At 49.1% G+C, this 21020-nt stretch overlaps 2 protein-coding genes across 6 annotated transcripts in view; both read right to left on the bottom strand.

Annotated features, from left to right (window-relative positions):
* The window catches only part of LOC112392355 (cadherin-1), a 105540-nt gene extending 90268 nt beyond the window's left edge, over positions 1-15272 (bottom strand). The window contains exons 1-2 of one of the 2 annotated variants that reach the window (XM_024734093.1): positions 13644-15272; positions 12487-12666 (exon numbers count right to left, since the gene is read on the bottom strand). The gene's annotated coding sequence lies outside the window, so the exon portion shown is untranslated. Of the gene's footprint in view, positions 1-12486; positions 12667-13376 lie in introns of both variants that reach the window. The other variant, XM_024734085.1, reaches the window with a different exon arrangement.
* Positions 15273-15401: 129 nt separating this feature from the next.
* The window catches only part of CDH3 (cadherin 3), a 94935-nt gene continuing 89316 nt past the window's right edge, over positions 15402-21020 (bottom strand). For 3 of the 4 annotated variants that reach the window (XM_024734114.1, XM_024734110.1, XM_024734120.1), the window contains 3 exons: positions 18428-18558; positions 17912-18058; positions 15404-16279 (listed from right to left, as the gene is read on the bottom strand). In XM_024734114.1, the coding sequence (XP_024589882.1) occupies positions 16070-16279; positions 17912-18058; positions 18428-18558 (488 nt within the window). In that variant the 3' untranslated portion in view covers positions 15404-16069. Of the gene's footprint in view, positions 16280-17911; positions 18059-18427; positions 18559-21020 lie in introns of all 4 variants that reach the window. The other variant, XM_024734102.1, reaches the window with a different exon arrangement.

A 21020-nucleotide genomic window follows, 5' to 3' on the forward strand; every position in this document is an offset into this window, starting at 1 on the left:
AGGATAAGTATTGAGAAATAAGCCTCCCCTTCACTCGGTTGCTGAAGTTAAAAAGTCTAACTTAACGTAGGATGGCAGAGAACGTGCATTAACCGCATTCCTTTGATGTGTTGGTGAGAGTGTAAACACGTAGGAGCCCAGTAACACTGAGCACTCAAAAACCCCAGGCCACAGAGAGTCCATTCCTCAGCCCTTACCCAGAGGAAACGGCAGAAACATGAGCAGCAGGATCCCCATACAAGAATATTCATAGATGCATCCTTCAAGATAGCAAAAATCTGGAAAAAATCCAGATGTCCATTGACAGGATAATGGATTTTTAAAATGCAATATATTCATACAACGGATGGATACATAGCAATGAAAAAATGAATGGACTGCAGCTATGCACAGCAGCATGAATGAATCTTCATAATATGATGCTGAATGGAAAAACTACTTCCAAAAGGTACCATACAGCGTGATACTCTTTTTATAAAGATTAGAAACAACTACAGGTACACAATATATTATTTGAACTGTAAGTATATATGTATCAACTATACAAAAGGAGCAAGGGAAGGAAAATCACAGACATCAGAAGACTGGTTACCTTTTGGGGATGTAGGGGTTTGGGATAGAAAAGGATCCCATGGGTACTGTTGTTCTATCCCTTGGGTTGGGTGGAGAGTTAAAAAAAACTAATCAGTGAATCAGATTGAAAACTGGGTAGGCACAGACCAATGATACAAGTGTATCATTAATCAATGGATTATGATTCATCTAATTCTGAGCACATGAGGTGCATTAAAAATTAAAAAGCAGGTCTTCCTCTCTGGTCCCCCAGGCACTCTGTTCCCCTCCCTAAAGGCAACTACTGTTACCACTCTCTGTGTTTCTTTCAGGAAGAAACTACTTTACCTATTCTATCGAGTAACCTGTGTTTTCACTCAACAGCAGTTCACGGACAACCTACCACATCAATAGATTCCCAATAGCATTTTAATGGCTGTATAATTTTCCACTATTTAGAAGCCCATATTTTATTTTTTTAAATTTATTTTATTTATTTATTTATTTTTGACTGTGTTGGGTCTTTGTTGCTGCGCATGGGCTTTCTCTAGTTGCGGTGAGTGGGGGCTACTCTTCACTGGGATGCGCAGGCTTCCCATTGCAGTGGCTTCCCTTCTTGCGGAGCACGGGCTCTAGGCGCACGGGCTTCAGTAGTTGTGGCTTGTGGGCTCTAGAGCACAGGCTCAGTAGTTGTGGCACATGGGCTTAGTTGCATGTGGTATCTTCCCGGGCCAGGGCTCAAACCCGTGTGCCCTGCATTGGCAGGCGGATTCTTAACCACTGTGCCACCAGGGGAGCCCTAGATGCCTATATTTTATTAAACTAATTCCCTTTTTGATGGACCTGGGTTTTTTTCCCCCAGTGTTTTTTCTCATAAACAATGTTATGAGGAACTCCTTTATATACACGCCTTTGATGAATTGTATGGAGAGGTCTTTAGGATAAATTTCTCCAAGTAGAGTTACTGAGTCAAAGATTATGTGCATATTTCAGGGTTTTGAGCCATATATTGTGCCCACCAGCAAGGAGAGAGGGGACTGTCTTTGAGAAGTCTGGCAGCTGGCCTGGTGCTGTGAGGTCTTTTGTTACTAAAGCTACCCCAGAGGTTATTCAGCAGCAAAGCACTGTTAACCATTCCCAGGACCTCCCTGTGGGATAGCAGGAAATGGGGTGGCTCCTCGGGCAGAGGAGAACAACAAGTCTTTATCAAAATGCTATTCACCAAGAACTCGTTATTAGCACAGATCTTGGTCTTGCATTTGGGCAACTCCCTGCAGACGCGTGGAACTATGTCTCCTGAGGGAAGATGAGCAGGAGTTCAGGGTGTGCCGGGCTTCTTAGCATCGGACCCCACTTCTGTTCACTAAATTATACAAGTAATAGTGTGCAATGGGGAAGAGTTGGCAGTAGAGCCAGATGGCCTGGATTAAAACCCTTGTTACTCTGCTTCCTAGCTGCGTGACTTAGTTTGCCCTTCCATAAAATGGGGCTAATGAGGGACTTTCCCTGGTGGTACAGTGGTTAAGAATCCACCTGCCAATGCAAGGGACATGTGTTCAATCCCTGGTCCGGGAAGATCCCACATGCCACGGAGCAACTAAGTCCGTGTGCCACAACTACTGAGCCTGTGTTCTAGAGCCTGCGTGCCACAACTACTGAGCCCACGTGCCACAACAACTGAAGCCCGCGCGCCTAGAGCCCGTGCTCCACAAGAGAAGCCACCACAATGAGAAGCCCGCGCACCACAACAAAGAGTAGCCCCCGTTTGCCGCAACTAGAGAAAAAGCCCGTGCGCAGCAACGAAGACCCAACGCAGCCAAAAATAAATATATTAAAAAATAAAAAAAATTTTTTTAATGGGGCTAATGCTACTTAGCTCCTGTTTTTTGGGCACATAAATGAGTTAGCATACATAAAGTGCTCAAAACACACTTGGCGCGTTGAAAGTGCTCTATAATCATGAACTGGGCTAGATTCACAGCCCCTGCCCTCAAGGCATCCTCAGACTGGTGGGGGACATGGAAGCATTTACAATTCAGGGCGATGAGTACATTAAGGCAGCTGCTAAGGAAACTCATAGGAGGGATGCCAAATTTGGAAGGCTTCCTGGAAGAAGTGGCATCAGGGCAGGAACCAAGTCACTTGTAGGCTAAAGGAGAGGCAAAGCGGCCAGCCAGGAACTCCCTTTACTGGAAAGGTGAAGATGGGATTCAGAGAAGGTTTTCAGTCTTGGATTTCAATTCAGCAACTTCTCAGCACCAGCCTGGGTCCCAGGTACTGTGCTCAGTGCCAGGGGTGAGTGTGGGCTGGAGATAATTAGGCAGAGGCCCTCAGTAAGCTTACGATCTAACTGGGGAGAGGAACATGAAGTCTAGCCTAAGAGCTAGACTCCGATGAAATCTACTAGAGGAAGGAACACAATGTCAAGGGAGCAACTAATTCTGAGGCTCCAGGATTGTGACAGGCTTTGCAGAGGAAATGCTTGTAAGAACTGATCAGATTTGGGGAGGGATGGGGAAGAAGTAAGGCACCCCCCATAGGGGGAAGAAGCACAAGCGAAGGTGAGGCAACAGGAGAGCCTGTGTCCTAAAAAAGATACAGCGTGGATTGTGGGACCTGGATCAAGGGAGAGGTGAGGGGTGGGCAGGAAATAGGCTGTAAATGTCAGCTGAGACCAGGGCCTGGAAGGCGTCACATGACATGCTACTTGGACTTCACCTAGTAGGTCATGGGAACGGAACAGAAGTGTTTAAGCAGAGAAGTGACATGATGAGATCTTAAGGGTTACTCTGGCACAGACGGGGGAGGAGTCTTGGAAGGCAGCACAGCTCGAGGGCCACTGTAACTGTCTAAGCGACAGATCCGGTGGGCACGGAGGGCAGGCACGGGTGGAACGTTTGTAAGCAGCCCTCTGAAACACTTGAAATCCAAACCCTGAACTTATTCCCTGGTGGCTCATGAGTCGAGATGTCTAATATCCCTGGAAAAATAAAACTGCTCCTGACGCCAGCCAGCAGGAGCAAAAGCAACCCGATACGCTTGTTGATTAAGATGAGGGAAACTTTCCCCCCTTTATTAAGGGTCAACCGAATTATTAGGGAAAATAGAGTGACATATTAAAGTGAAATGACTTGATTTTACTGTTTTTTTCCTTCATGGAAACAATACATGAGATCATCATTTAAAATTATTTCTCAAGGATGGTAAAGTGTAATCCACCAAAACCAACCTTGACTTCATTTCCATAGAGACATAGAGAAGGAGGGAGAGGAGGGACAGAAGGGTGGGGAGATCTCAGGAGGAGAGGGAATGTGGCCAAGCGGAGCAGCGGGGCCAGGGGCGGAGGGAGGAGGATGATGGCACAGAAGGGAGGCTAATGCGCTAGGCCTGGAGGTGGAGTGTGTATAAACCTTGGAATCAGAGGCCCAGCCAAGTTTCCCACCTTTCTTAGCCCTGATTTCCTTACTTGTCAAATGGGGGTCATAATGTCCTTGTCATATGGCACAATGAATGTTATTAGATCTGTATATTAAAAGGATCCCACTGCCCTGGCCACCTGACTGGAGTGGGATAAAAGAAAGTACTCTGCAGACTACCTGGCTTTTAAGAGTTTTCTTAAGAAAGTTATTTCTGTGTGTTTTTTTTTTTTTGTTGTTGTTGTTGTTTTTGCTGCACTGCATGGCTTGCGGGATCTTAGTTCCCCGACCAGGGATTGAACCTGGGCCCACGGCAGTGAAAGCGCCAAGTCCTAACCACTGGACAACCAGGGAATTCCCAAGAAAGTTCTTAAGATGAGGGGCTGATGATGATGGTAGCTTTACTTACTATCATTTCCTTTTGGAGTTCTCATTGGCCCCATGTTATTCACAGCAGTTAGGCTGCTCTTGTTTAAAACCTCTCTCATGGGGTCATCCAGGATGGGGTGCCCTCAGAGCTTCAGGACTGGTTGGTCCAGTGGCACCCCACTTCCTCCATCCCCAGCCTTCTCACCGCTGGGCCTTCCAGGGGTAGACAGGCTGACTTGTTCCTCTTAACTCCCCGCCGCCCACAAGTGCCTGGCAGCTCATGAAATGACACACACAGGGGCCCTGAAGCTCTCTCCTTCATGCCCTGTGCTCAGGCCTCACCCCTCAGCTTTTACTTCTATCCAGTAAACCACCCCAAGGGAGGAAATGAGGAATGTGAAGTAAATGATGTGGGTTCCCTTCGTGATATGGTGCCACCACTTCTCCTCTTCCTTCCTCTCTAGCTGACGGCAACTTCCCTCTCCCATCTCTAGTAGGAAGGAGAACAGACACTGTGAAGCTGGCACCAATGCCCCTCCCTCCCAGGGTCACCTGGCCTGTGTGCAGCCTGGAACCCTCTCCAGAACCCCACACCTGTAGAACCCTACTACACCTGAACATCTCCACTTACATGTCCAATAGGCACCTCAAAGTGCTCAAAAATACAGGCAAGTTCAGAACCAAACGCATCATTGCCCTTCTCCAACCTGCTCCTCTTCCTGTCTTCATTTCAGAAAATGGCACCATTATCAACCCAGTCAACCCATTATCAACCTAATCTAGTGCTTAGATGAAGACACCTTGCAACCCTGCCCACCACTCTGTAAATAGTACCTCCATTAACTCTGCTCAGTTAATCTTTTGAGTTTGCCTGTTTCTTGCCAGCATCCTGGCTGATACATCTGGTCTCCCCTTTTACTCCTTCTCCCTCTCTAATCCGTTCTCCACACAGCAGCCCGAGGGCTCTGCCTCCCTCCCTCATTCCTTCTTTTCATTTTTCAAGTCTAACTTTTGAGATGGGTAAGGCATTCACCTAGTTCAAAAATTACAGGACACAGAAAAGGTATAAAGTAAAAGTGTCCCTCTCATTCCTGTTAGCCATCCGCCTAATGAATTCCCAGGCCTCTCCCCGCGGTTAACGCAGTTTCTTTTGTATTCTTCTAGAGCCATGCGGTCCAATACGGTGGCTACAAGCCACATGTGGCTATTAGATTTAAATCTAATCATTAAGTTAAATTAAAAATTCTGTTCCTTGGTCACTCAAGCTGTATTTCAAGTGCCATGTGTGGCCAGTGGCTACCATGTTGGTCAGCAGAAATACAGAACATTTCCACCATCAGAGAAAATTCTATTGGACAAGGCTGTTCGAGTTTCTCTCCGCACATTTAAGTAAAAAATTCATATAGTCTCATTTTCCTCCTCTTCTTTTACACAAGAAGTAGCACATGTTCCGCATTGTTCTCCAACTTGTTTTTTCACTTGACAAGATACCTTAAGGATTTTTCCACATCTGTGCAAAAAGAGCTTTCTTGTTGGTTTTCAGTTGTGGAATATTCCATGCTGTGAATGTGGCAGAGTTTATTTAAGCAGCCACCCACTGATGGACTAAGGGTTATTACCAACCTTTTGCTCTCACAGTCAACGCAACAACGGTGAATGGCCTTGTCCATCTGGAATTTTGCATGTATGCAAGTGTCTATAAAGAACACACTCGTGAATTATCATTCTAGAGCACCGATTGGTCATGCCTCTCCCCTGCTGAGCACACACTGCTCCTCCTGATCTCCTTCTCCAGCCCACGGCAAACTCCTATGCAGCCCTCAGGTCTCAGCTTGGATGTCACCTCTTCTGGGAAGCCCTCCCCGACTCCGCATCAGGTCAGACTAGGATCACCTGCTCTGTAATTGCCTGGTTCTTCCTGCTTTCCTCCCTCAGTCTGGAGCTTTATAAGGGAGGCTTGGCGCTGTCTTGTTTTTCCATGTATCCCCAGGGCCTGGCACTCAGTAGGGGCTCAATAAATATTTGCTGAATGATGAGGTGGGCACCAAGTTCCAGCAGTGGTTCTTTCCAGCACTTTGTGGGCTCCCACACCAAGGAGCTGGTGAGGAGAACCCCCAGCAAGCAGCTGATTCAGATGGGGAAACTGAGGCACAGAGGTGGCAGCCTTTGGATCAGCCCCCTTGACTCCAACCTCTCCTTTTTTTAGCCCACCTTATAGTTAATAACAACAATAATAACAGTAGTAATATTACCTGCAAGGTTAATATTTATTGAGTATTTCTATGTGCTAAGTGCTGCTCTAAGTGTGTTACATGCATTAACTTATTTGATCGTTGCAGCAACTCTGTGAGGCATGTACTCCCATTATTATGCCCATCTTATGGGTAGAGGAACTGAGGGCTTGTGTCACAAATGGCAGAGAATGACTTGAACCCAGGCAGTGGGGCTTCAGAGCCCACACTCTTATGCACTCTGCTGAGCTATAGACCATTCTTGGCAGCTTCTCCCTTTTCCAAAGCTCACTGTGGCTCCTCACTGACTCAAGCCCAGAGCTTCTTCTCTTGTCATCCCAATCCCCCCACCCTGCCACCCTGGGTCCCATCCCTCCCAGCTTGACTTAGTTTATTTTCTACTTCATTGGCTTCCCCCTGGAACAAGATCCTGAGACTGGAGCCAGACTGGGCTCTTCTATCCACTTGCTATAGCTACCTTCTGGGCCTCAGTTTTCTCATCTGTACAACAGGTCAATGGCAAGGGAAAGCATGGTACTCTCCCTTCTTTTAGCCCCTTATCCAACTTCTATACATCTTTTAAGGACAACTCAAAGGGCTTCCTCCTTCAGGAAGTCTTCCCAGATTTCTCTAGCCCCTAAAGTTCCCTCCCACTCTTCCCTGAAGGCAACTTTTAAGACTCAGATTAGCACTTAATTCTTCTTTTATTTTCTGGATTGTAAATTGTCCCCCACGTCCTCCCCACCAAAGAAAGTGATACTCTTTGAAAGAACATATAAGATAAAAAGTAGAGCTTCAGTCTTTGAAGTACCACCTTCATTGTTATTGGCATACCTGAGTCCCACCTTCACTAACCTTTACTTAACATTGTTTCTTTAAATGGACTCACTATCTAAAACATAAAGAAATTTATTTTAAGTGAAAAACTAACAGTATTGTAAATGAAAAACCAGCATCACTTGCCGTAACTAAAGTAAAAATAAATACAATGATGACAGAAGAGTGTCATTAATTTCTAGGCTCTCCTTCTCTGGTTAAGAGAGAGAACTGTAAGGGTTAAAGTCATTAAAGATCTGCTAAGCACAAGAAAAGGGGGACTCTTCCCTTGACGCAAGCAGGATTGAAAGAAAAGTGAAAATGGAACAACTCTGTCTATGTGATTCAGGATCACGTAAGACTTTAATACCTTGCTCACCCATCACCTCACACCATTCCACATCCCACCACAGGCCCGAAGCCCACACTCTAGGAAGCAATGACTTGATCAGAACAGACAGAACCAGCTTCATCTCCCATCTCTGCCCCTCTCTAGCCTCCGTTTGCTTCTCTGTAAGATGGCATGAGCATGACCACTCCAGGACTGATGCAGGGTTAGATGAGATGTCACAAGTGGCATTCCTGGATTCTCTCAGCTCTGCTGCTAACCGTCTGGGCATGGCCATGGGTGACTTACCCTGCCTCCCTGGGCCTGACTTTCCTCATCTCCAAAAGGTAAATTATAGGGGAATTCCCCGGTGGTCCAGTGGTTAAGCCTCCACGCTTCCACTGTAGGGGGCACAGATTCGATCCCTGGTCGGGGAGCTCAGATCCCACAGGTCACATGGCACAGCCCCTCCCCCCCAAAAAAAGAGGGAATTTATAAAACCTGCCTTGAGGGTCGTAAAGCATGTTTATTAAACAAACATTTATTGAATGCCTACTATGTTCCAGGCACTATTCCATGGGATAGGGATGTAGCAGTGAAGGAAAGAAACAAAAACCCCTGCCCTCGTGGAGCTTATATTTAAATGGGGGGCAGGGGACAAATAGATAAAATATACAGTATAGTATGGTGAGAAGTAATAAATGCTATGGAAAAATAAGGCATGGTGGGTGGGGGCAGTGTTGCAGTTCTGAAGTGGGACAGAATCTCTGACAAGTGGACATTTGGGTGATGCCTGAAGGAGGTGAGGAGCCATGAGGTCCCCAGGGGAACAGCAGGCCAGCCAGAGGGCACAGCGAATGCAAAGGCCTCGAGGTGGGAAGCAGCCTGCATGATTCCCAGAAGAGCAGGAGGCTGACGTGGCCAGAACCACGGTGGGACTGAGGTAAGAGCAGTGGGAGGTGAGGTCCCAGGGGCAACGGCGTCAGATCCTGCAGAGCCCTGTGGGACATTTTAAAACTCTGGTTTTGATTTGGAGTGAAACTTTAGCGTATTGTCTTACACATGGTTAAGTGCATAATTCACAGAAGCTCTAAAGGTAGTAATTCCCATACTTACTTAGCACCGTCTCCTCAGAAGTCCTCGGTTGTCAGGTTCCAGGGTGACAAGAGACCTGCCCTTCCCTGCCCTATTGGCTGACCCTGGTTTACTGGAAGGCAGGGACAGGAATGGATGGAACCCAGCCCAAGCATTCCTGACCCACCCATCCCCTCTCAGATTGCTCTCCAGGCCCTGTCACACCCCTGCCGCTTGCTGGGCAGTGGGCACAGGAATGCTGAGGCAGCTGAGGGCTGGGCTCCACCCTTAACTTGGAGAAGGCCTAATAACAAGCAACAAGAACAGTAATGATGGCAGCTACCACTTATTGCACCCTAACTGCCAGTCAGACAAAGCACTGAGTGCTTTTCACATGTCACCTCCCAGTGGCCTCTTTTCACCCCTTTGAGAGAGGTGTGGTCCTGAGGGAAGGGAGGCTGTGGGTCACACCCACCTCTGTGACCTCTAGGGGCTGCACTCTTCACCAGGGCTCTGTGCCCGCAGACTTGGGGCTCCTTTCTGACAGGCTCCCCACTCAGTCCGGGGACCCCCGAGAGAGAAGAATCTTGTAACTCTTGCCTGCCAGCTCTGCAGCTGTCCGCAGGCCTGGACAGGTCCAGGCAGCCCCCTCAGTGGCTGAGAAGGGAGCAGAGGAGGAATCAGGTTTCTCCAGCTCCTGGATGGAGGCGAGATTGCTGAATCAGGCCTTTTCCCAGGGCTTCTGTAACCAGGTCTTGTTGTGAACTCAGCCTCCAGGCCGGCTGTGGAGGTGGCAGCCCAGGACTGGGCACCTGGGCCTCACCCCATACCTGTCCGACCTCATCTCCCACTGCACTTTTGCTCTCTCCCGCTGCTCCGCAGCCTCCCTGCTGAATCCGGCTGAAATCCCCGCAGCACTCCGGCCTCAGGGCCTTTGCACATATAATTTTTACTAGACATACCTGCATCCTCGCTCCCCAGTACCCTCCAGTCTTTGCTCAAATGCTCCCTTCTCAGTGAGAAATGGAATAGTTCCTGTCATATCAATAAACAAAGGATGTCACAGTCATCAACGACTGCAGTCCTCCAATAAGACCTGGTGAGCCCTGAGGAAACTCAGGAAGTGAAAACACAAGATACTGGCCCCAGATGGTTGAGGTGCATATCAAAGGAATGATTTCAGTGAGCCCAGACTCTTGCATCTTCCCATACATAGAAAAGCACTAAATTCCTTAACTTGAGGTATCTGGTTTTCTTTAATTAACTATAATCTTCTGATGCTCCCGACTACCTGCCCTTTGTTGCAAAATATCCTGGCTCCTCCCCTCGCCTCCTCGAGCAGTTTCTCAGAGCTATCTGAAACACTGTCTCCTGGGCTGCAGTCCTCATTTTGCCCCAAATAAAACTTAACTTGCTGGGGGGCTTCCCTGGTGGCACAGTGGTTAAGAATCCGCCTGCCAATGTAGTGGACACAGGTTCGAGCCCTGGTCCGGGAAGATCCCACATGCCATGGAGCAACTAAGCCCGTATGTCACAACTACTCAGCCTGCGCTCTAGAGCTCGCGTGCCACAACTACTGAAGCCCGCACACGTAGAGCCCGTCCTCCACAACAAGAGAAGCCGCTGCAACAAGAAGCCTGTGCACCGCAATGAATAGCCCCCGCTCACCACAACTAGAGAAAGCCCACGTGCAGCAAGGAAGACCCAACACAGCCAAAAATAAATAAATAACACATAAATAAATTTATTTAAAAAAAACCCTTAACTCGCAACTCTCACGTTGCACATAATTTTAAAGTCAACATCAGCAAGGCCTTTCCTGACTACAAGAGCTGAACCCTCACCCCAACCCCTTACTTCCTATGCCCCATCCCAGCTTCTTCTTCCTCTATAGCCTCACCTTTCACTGTATCATCCATATTACTGAGTCATCTTGTTTATCGTCTGTCTCCCACTGAATGTCAGCAGGATCGCCCTTAGACTGGACAGGAAGGGCCTTCGCCCTGTACATTAGAAGGCTCTGCTCTGGCCCTCCCGCCCCTCCTATGGAGCTAAGGAGCTGTGACTGCTAGAACCTGTGCCCCCCACCCTGCCCTCTAGACCATTCCCTGCATAAATTGTCCCAGGCCTTCCCCAGGTCTGTCCTGAGGGCAGCCAGCACAGCCCAGGTGTGTACTCCTAGGCCCAAGGGGTGGTCAGTGGAAAGCTATTTGTGTAGGTCGGTGGACAGAGCTTGGACGGGTGGTCTGGGGAGTACATACACACACACACATGTGCACAAGGACCCTCATGGTGTAGTATGGAGCCTGGGGTAGGTAGAGTAGTAGACTGACCACCGCTCCTGGGCTGGGGTCTAACTCTGCCCGTGCAGCTGCATTCTGCCCAGTACTCTAGGTGTCTGGGAATCCAGATTAAAACCTGGCCTTCCAGATAGCCACGAAGACATCCTTGTCTATGTAGGAAGATAGGATATCTTTTATTTAACAGTTTTTGACCTAGACTCACATGGTAGGTGGGCCCTACACACATTTTTTTTCCCGGAGCCCCCCATATATTAGGGCTGGGATTTTTAAGTTTTCTGCATTTCTGTATCCCCTGCAACCTAGAACAGTGCCTGGCATAGAACGCATACTCAATAAACAGTTGTTAAATTAAGGAATAAAGAAGTCCTGGGGTGATGCCCCACATGCCCCAGATGCAGTTGGAAATGCTGTGGCTTCTGTGTGTCAGGACCTTAGAGTCTCAGGGTCAGGTGGGGCCAGCTCTGCCGTGGAGGGGGCTAGGCCATACCTGAAGAGCCTCCTCCACTGCCTGCCTGCCCCATGTTCCCAATGTAGCTGGAGTTTTTTCCTACTGGTAAAAAGAGCGCATACTGGGGAATTAAGGAGACCTGGACCCCAAAACTGTCTCCGTCACTTGTGTGAAGGGCACGGCCACATGTGTGGCCGCATGTGTGAAGGGCACGGCCAGTCACCACCGCCGCCACTATCACCATCACCATCACAGCGTCCAAGGCAGTTCCCGCTGCAGGGCAGCCAGTGTGGCTGTTCCACCCTCAGCTTCCCTAGCCCTCAGCGGCCAGGCTGGGAGGCGCGGGCCGTGCTGTGGTTCGAGTGGATGGTGCCCTCTGCTGGGTGCAGAGGGGAAGGGCCTTCGGGGAAGCCACAGCCACCCTAACCACTGACGTCCCTTTCTGCAGTCGGGAACGCTAAGGGTAGGAAGGGCTGTTTCCGCCCAAGCTGTGAGTGTGGAGATAAAGGAGCAGCACCCAACGCTGTCAGTCTGTCAGCCACCACCACGCAGTGATAAGAACAACACTTAGGCAGCGCTCCTGTGCCAAGCGCCGTTCTAAGCACTTCACAGATACTAACTCATTTACTCCTCCACCTTCCAGGTGAAGAAAGCGAGGCACAGAAAGGTTAAGTGATTAGCCTAAGGCATCGTGCCTGGAGGTGCTGGGATTTGAACCTGTGCCCAGAACCACGCCTCCTGGGTGGATTATTTTCGTGGGAGGTGGGAGGTAGGCTCTGCCTTTAGCCAGAAGGAGTGGAGCCCCCAGTGAGTCTGGAACTGGACACAAAGGGTGTGAGCTGCCCAAGGGGCTTCCCAGGGTGACTGCCCCCACCCTTTCAATGGTAGGACCGTTGCCCGGCTGACCTCAGGGCCCCCCCTTACTGGCCATTCCTCAGCATTTCCCTACCTGGGTCTTCTTGCTGCATCCCTGTGTGGGCCTGTGGTTAAGGAAAGTCCATGTCTGGCATAGGAAGCCAGGAATTTGAGGCCTCAGCTACTTGCCAACCTTCAGGGGATGAAATCCATCCCCTCAGGCCCCTTCAGGGACTGGCAAAGCCCACCTGGTGAGATGGCTCCTATCTTCAGCCTTTTGGGGAGGAAAAAAAAGATTGTCAGGTCAGCCACCAGGGAAAAGGCATGGTGAGAAGTGAGGCTTGGGTTCTGCCCATCTCTGCCCCGCTGGAGCGATCTTGGGGAGTCCCTGCTTTTGGAACCTCTATCTTTTCCAATCTGAAAAATGACAGGGGTAGATTGGGGGCAATTTTCAAAATGCTCTGCATTTGGGTTCTTAAGGAGAAACACTGGGAGGATGAGGCCAAAGGCAGGTCTCTGGGCACCCTGACCCCTTCTTCCCACAGCTTTACTTCAATTATTTTCTTTGTTGGACTTGGGTTCTGCAACTTTGGCTTTAAGTCTGGGGGAAAATCATTTAATAGAATGAGCCTGAGGGGTCCTTTCAGCACCAACCCATCTAAACCCTCCACTTAGAATTAGGCAGCCTCGATCACAACCAGGACCACAGGCCCCCTCACCCCTCCCCAGTTGTTGGAGGGCTGGCTTTTTTCTTTTTCGGCTATACTGCGTGGCACGCAGGATCTTAGTTCCCCGACCGGGGAGCGAACCCACACCCCCTGTAGCGGAAGCGCGGAGTCTTAACCACTGGACCGCCAGGGAAGTCCTTGAAGGCTGGCTTTGAAGCATCTGAAGAGATGGATGCTCCAGGGAATTTATTTTATCATTGTTAAGGGCGAAAAACTACAAGTACTAATGTCCATGGATGGTAGTAAGATTACATACATGCCAGCACATCCAAACTAGATGTGATGGAGACGATAAGGCAATCCTTCTGCGTCCTGTTATGAAAAGATATAATGCAAAATGTGTATGTAATGCATAGGGGGGGAAAGATTGGAAGGATGCATGTTCAACTGTTAGACCTCAAAATGTGAAAGATTCACATTCAGGGTAGGCAAAGCAAACATGCAGGTGGTCCCCATTGGTATGGCGGGCCACACTGGTTATTTACAGTCAGCACTCACTCAGTGGTTAGCACTGGAGACCTACCAGCTGCAAATAGTTTGACTTATTATTATAGGCCCTAAAGACCAGAGTCCATCTTTCAGATGAGACGCAGGTCCCGGGCGAGTGACATAGCACGCGTCCGCAGGTCCCGAGTGAGAGAGTGACATAACATCCATCCCCGTCACACAGCCCAGGCTCGTTCCTTCCAAATCACTCAGAGGCTGGTGGCGGGTTCCATCACCAAGGGAATCCAGATCCACCCGCAGAGACGAGGCTTGGCTAGGAAAGGCTGCTTTTGCTCCTCCGCTCCCTCCAAAAATCTCAGGGGAGGAAGGCCAGCCTGGACAGTGGCTCCTTGGTTTTATTATTAGTCTCAGCTGAAGATAGGGTTTCAGGCTTTATTCAGGCTTCTCAGAGAGGCATTTAAGATAAGGGGCAGCAGGTGTTTGCTGGCTGAGACACCTAATCCTCCCCGCACAACCTTAGCAGCAGTAGCAGCAGGGCCCGGGTAGAGGGGAAGCTGAGGCTGCGGGAGCCAGATGCTGCAGCTTGAGGGAGAGGCAGGAGGTGCTGTGACCGTGGGCTCAGGTGCTACGGACCAAGGAGCTTTCTTAGCAGACTCAGTTCCCTTTAAACTTCCCCATCCAGGGCCTGAGGCTTCAGGACACCCACGGCCTCACGCTTCAGAGCCTTGGTCTTAAACTCACAGGTGCATCAGAATCACCTGGAAGGCTTGTTAGACAAGATTGCAGGGTCCTGCTTGCAGAGTTTCTGATTCAGCAGGCGATGCCGACGCTGCTGGCCCAGGAACCGCACTTGGAGTACCATTGCTTTAAAGAATCAGTCACTCCTGCAGGAAGGACACATTGATTTCAACTTCAGCGACATTTTCAGCTTCACTTCGGACTCTTTTCTTCTGGTTCATTGCAAAGACAAATTTAAAACTTCGCTTTAACAAAGACACACATGGAATCCCTGCTGCCTCTTCATCCTTATTCCTGCATCTGTGCCCTGGTGTTGTCAGGAATGTTCCAATTTCATTGACATCCTGGGTGAGTTCTCTAATTTTCTGTCTGGCTTGATTTTGATGATGATCCGGCTTCATTTAAAAAAAACACAATGAGGCCATTCTTTAAAGGAGGAAGATCCCCTAAGAGGGTGACTGTGACGATTTGTTTAGAGGAAGTAATTGAAATTAAGGGCTGTTTGGGTCTAAAAAGTACTGAATAAATGGTAGCTGTTACCAATCAACACAGATAGCGCTTACCATGTGCCAGATGTTAATTCACTTAATCTCCATAAAAACTCCCCATTTTATACATGAAAAATCTGAGGCAGGTAGAGGTTAAGGGACTTGCTGGGAAGAAGTGGAGCCAAATTCTCCCCAATCCCTGCCTTTCGACACAGAGCCCACAGAACAGGAGAGGAAATCTTCACGTACTGCACCATGTATGTGTGCAGCCACTGGTCCAGAAAAGACATCGCCTGCAGCCCTGGTGCCGCTAAGCCCAAGGGTAAGCAAGTTAACGGTTCTCACACAGAGTTAGCAGTTCTGAATCTGTAGGGAGGACAGCAGAAGGTTTGCCCCTACCTGGGCCTGTCAACAGATCCTGAGCTTCCTCTACCATCAGGAGGAAGCTGGGGGGAAGCCCTCAGGGCTAAAAGCATTTTCTCCCCCTTGCACAACTCTCAAAGTTCTCGAAAACCACTGAATTATACACTTTAAATGGGTAAATGATATGGTGTGTGAATTATACGTCAATAAACTGCTACTAAAAAAAAAAGTTCACTCCCCTGGCACCTCTGGGAAAAGTTCCTTTAATAAAAAAGTTCTAGTACATTTACAGCATTGTCATCACCCTTCCTCTACACCACTCGATAGGGAAAGTAAAAAATAAAGGACCACCTAAACACGCTCGGTATAAAAACGCAGTAATCCATTCAAACAGGAGGCCTCGGGGCCCAGACATCAGAGAGAAATGCAATGCATGAGGGCACATGAGCCAGGCAGCTCTGGCCTGGGCTTCTGGAGGACCCCAGGGGCGGCTGAGGACCTGGTTCTAACTTTTTGAAAATAGCATTAAAAAAAAAAAAATCCAGATTGCAATAAGAGGCCTCTTTCTAAGGAGGAGGGTCCATTCCGGAGAGAACGTCAACATGGGGGAGTCAGAGTCGGTCCAGGCCCGGTACACAGGGCTGAGCATCTTACGGCAGGGGAGAGACTCCCGGAAATTCGGCAGCCCTGGCCGAGGCTAAGAGGTTTTCACTGTTGAAATCAAACTGCCAGGGTCCCTCCATGCTGAAAGGCTTAGAAACCTGCCCCTTTAACATCATGCCTCTTCCCTCCAAGTTGCTAAGGCTACTTCTCAACAAGCTTCGAAGTCCCTGGCCGAGGTGGGGACGGAGACCCCTTGGAGATGCAGCTGAGGGCCTGGTGTTTAGGCCCCTGGCGCTGCAGGCAGGGAGGCCTAGTCGTCTTGGCCCCCGCCATACATGTCTGCCAGCTTCTTGAAGCGGCTGCCCCATTCATTCAGATAGTCGTAGTCTTGGTCCTGGTCGGAAGCAGAGGAGGTGAGCGAACTCAGGGAGGCGGCATCGGAGCCACTGCCCTCATAGTCGAACACCAACAGGGAGTCATAGGGTGGGGCCGTGGGGTCCGTGTTGGCCGCCTTCAGGTTCTGGGAGACAGAGAGCAGGGGGTTAGGAGCTGCGGGATCAGACACCTGGCAGCTGTGAGAGCCCCGGCAAGTTAACTGAGCCTGCATTTCTCCATCTGCGAAGCCAGCTCTCCCCTCCTTTAAGGTTTTGAAGGTTGAAAATGAAATAATGCACATAAGTCCTCAGCACAGGGCCCAGCCTGGAGCGAGCGCTCAGTGTGACAGGCCAGCAGTTCAGGGTGGGGGCTCTGAAATCAGACTGCACACACGATGTGTAAACTTAACCTCTCCGTGCCATTCTTCCCCCCTCATCTCTAAAATGGGAAGACTTCTTATAGTTTTAGAGGAATAAATGAATATACGTAAATATAAAAGCACTTATTAGCATAGTACCTGGCATATAGTGGAACACTATTTCCTCATTTGTGAAATGAGGAAGACAACAGGATTCCTACTCTGCGGAGTTGATGCAGGCAGGCATTAACTGAGACAGTATCTGCAAACTGTCCAACACAGATATTCCGGAAACTGTCTTCATCTAACTGGAGGGAAAATCTCCTGGTTATTTGGCTCCAAGGCAAAGTTGCCCTGAGCAACTTTCCCCAGCGACTTTTGTTTTTGCCCAGGATTCTCAAATATGCTCAGGCTAAAGAACAGAGTCTGACCACCAGGCTATTTCTAGAAAGCAAGAAAGGTAAGAAGGGTTCAAGCCAACGTGAGGTATCCTGACCACCCATTGAGCTCTGTGCCCACTGCTGCTTCCTTGAACTCCCCAAATCCATCCATCCTCCCCTCCTTTCTTCTTTCCTCCCTCCCCTCCCATCTCTTCCTCCTCCTTCCCTCCCTCGTATTAAAGACCTCCTTTGACTGACTGCTATCAAGGTACCAGGCTGTGCTAGGCTCATATCACTCATCTTCTGTGTACCTAGGTTGTGGTTCTCACAACCCTGGCTATATATCTGATTTCTCTGGGGAACTAAAAAAACATCAGAGCCTAAAAAAAATGAATGTCTGGGTCCCAGGCACTGATATTTTTCAAAATTCTTCAGATAAATCAAATATGTGACCAGAATTCAGAATATCAGAGACATTTAGCTATTAGCAACAGTAGCTATCATTACCTAATACATGTTAGGTACCAGGCCAGCGGTTCCCAAACTTAAATTATCTGGGAATCTTTAAAAGAATTCTGAAGCTCCAGTCACATCCAGATCAACTGAATCACAGTCTCAGGAGGGTGAGTCAGAGGCATCCGTTTTTGATGTTCCCTGTGCTAGCACGGTTCCAAGTGATCGTGCATCCAATCCCTAAAGCACCCTACGACAGAGGACACCAACTCTGCTCCAGATTGGAATCACCTGAGATCTTTAAAAATTCAAATCCAGGGAGTCTGGCTACAGAGTTTTCTCTGGACAAGCACTACATTTGCTGAATAAAGACATAATTCCTAACCTATTCTTAACCACTCTGAAACTTAGGGTTTTATGGAGGAGGAACAGAAACTCAGAAGTTACTCAAATATGCCAGAGGTCACACAGCAGGTTGGAGGTAGAGTCAGGATTTGAACCCAGAGCCAAGACTCCAAGCCCGTCTGTGCTCGCGCTGCTGATGCTTGAATAAAGGGCTGCCCTAGGATGGCCCCCCACGCCTCACCTCGATGATGAAGTTGCCAATTTCATCTGGGTTGGCTGGCCGTGGACGGTATGTGGGTGTGGGGATGAAGGCTGGCGCCACATCGTTGCGGAGAACCAACTCAGGCCGGGCCTCCAGGCCCCGGTGGAGTTGGGTGATGTCATAGTCCTTCATGAAAGGGGAAGGTCATGGGATGGAGAAGGACCCTTCCACTCCCCCCGTTTACATTTCACCCTAGTTCTGTACCATTTGGATGTTCTGGTTCATGGGTAGGTCTTAGAAGACAGATAATGTCAGAGATCTCTGAAAGCCCTAGTTTCCAAACCCCCTCCTCCCCAGTTAAGCACAGGTTCAAGGTCAACGTGGCTGGGGCCAAAGAGACTAGAGCCATGGACCAGACACCCTTTCAGAAGACGGATGCTTCAGACCAGGGTCTGGTTGATGCAGCTGACATGGTTAATTGGTTGACCCAACCATCCCTGCCAGTGGCTGTGGGGGCCATCCACCTCCCGACCCCCAGACCCCCCAGTGCCCCACCTGGTCCTCCTCGCCACCCCCCTCTTCGCCGTAGTAGAAGACGTTGTCACGGGTGTCATCTTCTGGGAGCAGAAGGGGCTCCTTGATCTTCCGTTTCTTTCTCACCAAAAACAGGAGCACCAGCAGGAGGACTGCAAGAGATGGGGAGTGTGAATATTCACCCCCCAGCAACCACACGGCTGGCCAGGACCCACCAACCCCCAGAGCCCCATCTAATTCTAGACCCCTCTACTCAGTAGCCAGAGCTTAACACACTTCAGTGGCCCCCTTGCACCTAGGAAAATCCCTGACTCCCATCAAGCCTACAGGACTGGCCCCTGCCTGTCTCCAAGCCTCCCTGCCACCCAAGTCTAGTCACATTGGCCTCCTCGGGGTTCCTCAAATATACCCAGCAGTCTCCCACTTCACCTGGAACACTCTCTATGCCTATGCATGGCTCTCACCCTTGAGCTCTCAGCTTAAAATCACCTCCTCCTACTGGCATTCTGACTTCATTCCCCCACCTGTAATTCTGTATCATTTTACTGTCAGTCTTCCCATATTGGTGGTACTGGTCCTTAAGGAAACCCTCCTTTGTGGGGATGGGAATCTCCCAGCAGATGTTACTTTTCAACATGACTCTTTTTAAGTCACTAGGTGTCCTCTAATAACCATAGACTTTAAGTTAAAAGCAAGACAGTGTGGGCTTCCCTGGTGGTGCAGTGGTTGAGGGTCTGCCTGCTGATGCAGGGGACATGGGTTCATGCCCCGGTCCGGGAAGATCCCACATGCTGCAGAACGGCTGGGCCCACAAGCCATGGCCACTGGGCCTGTGCGTCTGGAGCCTACGCTCCGCAACGGGAGAGGCCACAGCAGTGAGAGGCCCGCGTACCACAAAAAAAAAAAAAAAGCAAGACAGTGCAACTTTGATATAACACAGTAATGTGAACTTAGGTGTAAATGCTATTTTGGAATTTTAAGAGAGGGACTAGGTTTTAGTAATATGGTTTGAAAGGCTGACAGTCTATTTGGACACAGTGGGGACTGGCCAGCTAGTGTCTAGTTGCTCGCCTTACCCCCAGTTAATCCCATATGAGGAGGGTACCCCCTGGCCCTCTCTATGGCTGTTTAATGTAAGAGGATAGAGCCACTGTTTAGCTTTATCCCTTTTTTTGCCTGCCGGTGGAACCACTGTCTCCCTCTGGCCAGACAAAACTGACCTAGCCTTCTTTGGGAGCCCATGGGTTCTCAGGATGCACACCCTCTGTGGACTAGACTATGACTCCTCCCTCACCTTTTCCTCCCCCCTGGGTCTGAGGAAAGGCAGGAGGCAACCCAGACTTCTCACCTGCACCCAAAGCTTATATATCCAGCTGCCTACTGATACCTCCACTTGGACTCTTCCCACGGTCCTTCCCAAACTGGTTAATGGAAGCTCCATGTTTCTACTTGTTCAGGACTTGGAATCATAGATGGCTCTTTTCCTCATACCACATATGAATCTGAATAGATTCTACCTTGAAACGTGACCACCTCTCACTCTGCCACCCTGGGTCTAAGTCACAACTACCATCTCGCCCCTAGATTATGGCAGTAGCTCCATATGGCAATCTGTCCCCACCCTTGGGGCCCTCTACAGTCTGTTCAGTAGGAATCCTATAAAATTCAAGTCAAATCACATTGCTCCTGTGCTCCAAACCCGATGACTTCCCATTTCAACCAGAGTGCTTACAATAACCTACAAGGCCCAACACAAGGCTCCGTCACACCCATCACTTCCCTGACCCCCTCTCATCTCATCTCTTACTCTTCTCCCTCTTGCTTTTTCCATCCCAGTCATTGCTGTTTCCACACACAAAGCACAGAGCTGCCTCAGGGCCTTTGCACTTGATGTTCCCTAGGGATCTGCGTGATTTGCTTGCTCACCTCTTTCAGGTCTTTACTCAAATATCCCCTTCTCTGTAAGGCTACTTCTTGCCCACCCTACTTAAAATGGCAGACCCCCTTCCCCGACTTTTTTTTAATCCATAGCAACACCTATTTCTCTGCCAGATTATTTGTCGTCTGCTCGCTGCACTGGAAAGTAAGCTCCATGAAGGCAGGGACTGGTCTGTTTTGTTAAGTGTTGTACCCTCAGCGCCTAACAGTGCTTGCTACACAGTATGATGACTAATTAAAGCTTGCTCTTGTATTCACATGTGATTGAATGCGTGTTTTCTGTGTAAGGACAATTCAGAGAGTGAAAAAAGCAAATGTGATAGGTTCTACCTTTAGAGCAAAGAAATTCGTTTTTAACTAAACATTTCTGCTCACTAGACCAATGGCTCTCAAGCTCTAACATGCATCAGAATCCCCTGAAGGGCTTGTTAAAACACAGATTATCGGGTCTTACCCCTAAGCTTCTGAATCAGTAGGTCAGGAGTGGGCCAGAGAATTAGCCTTTCTAACAAATTCCTGGTGATGCTAACGCTGTTGGTTGGAGACCACGACTTCAGAACCACCGCTCTAGCCACTAGATGATCTGACAGCAGGGTCGAGTCTGCTCCCCAATGTATCCCCAAAGCCTGGCACCTTCCAGAACCTCCATAAACATCTATGGATTGAATGACGCTCC

This window comes from Neophocaena asiaeorientalis, unplaced genomic scaffold (genome assembly GCF_003031525.2).
Source record: "Neophocaena asiaeorientalis asiaeorientalis breed wild unplaced genomic scaffold, Neophocaena_asiaeorientalis_V1.1 scaffold90, whole genome shotgun sequence".
Taxonomy (NCBI): domain Eukaryota; kingdom Metazoa; phylum Chordata; class Mammalia; order Artiodactyla; family Phocoenidae; genus Neophocaena; species Neophocaena asiaeorientalis.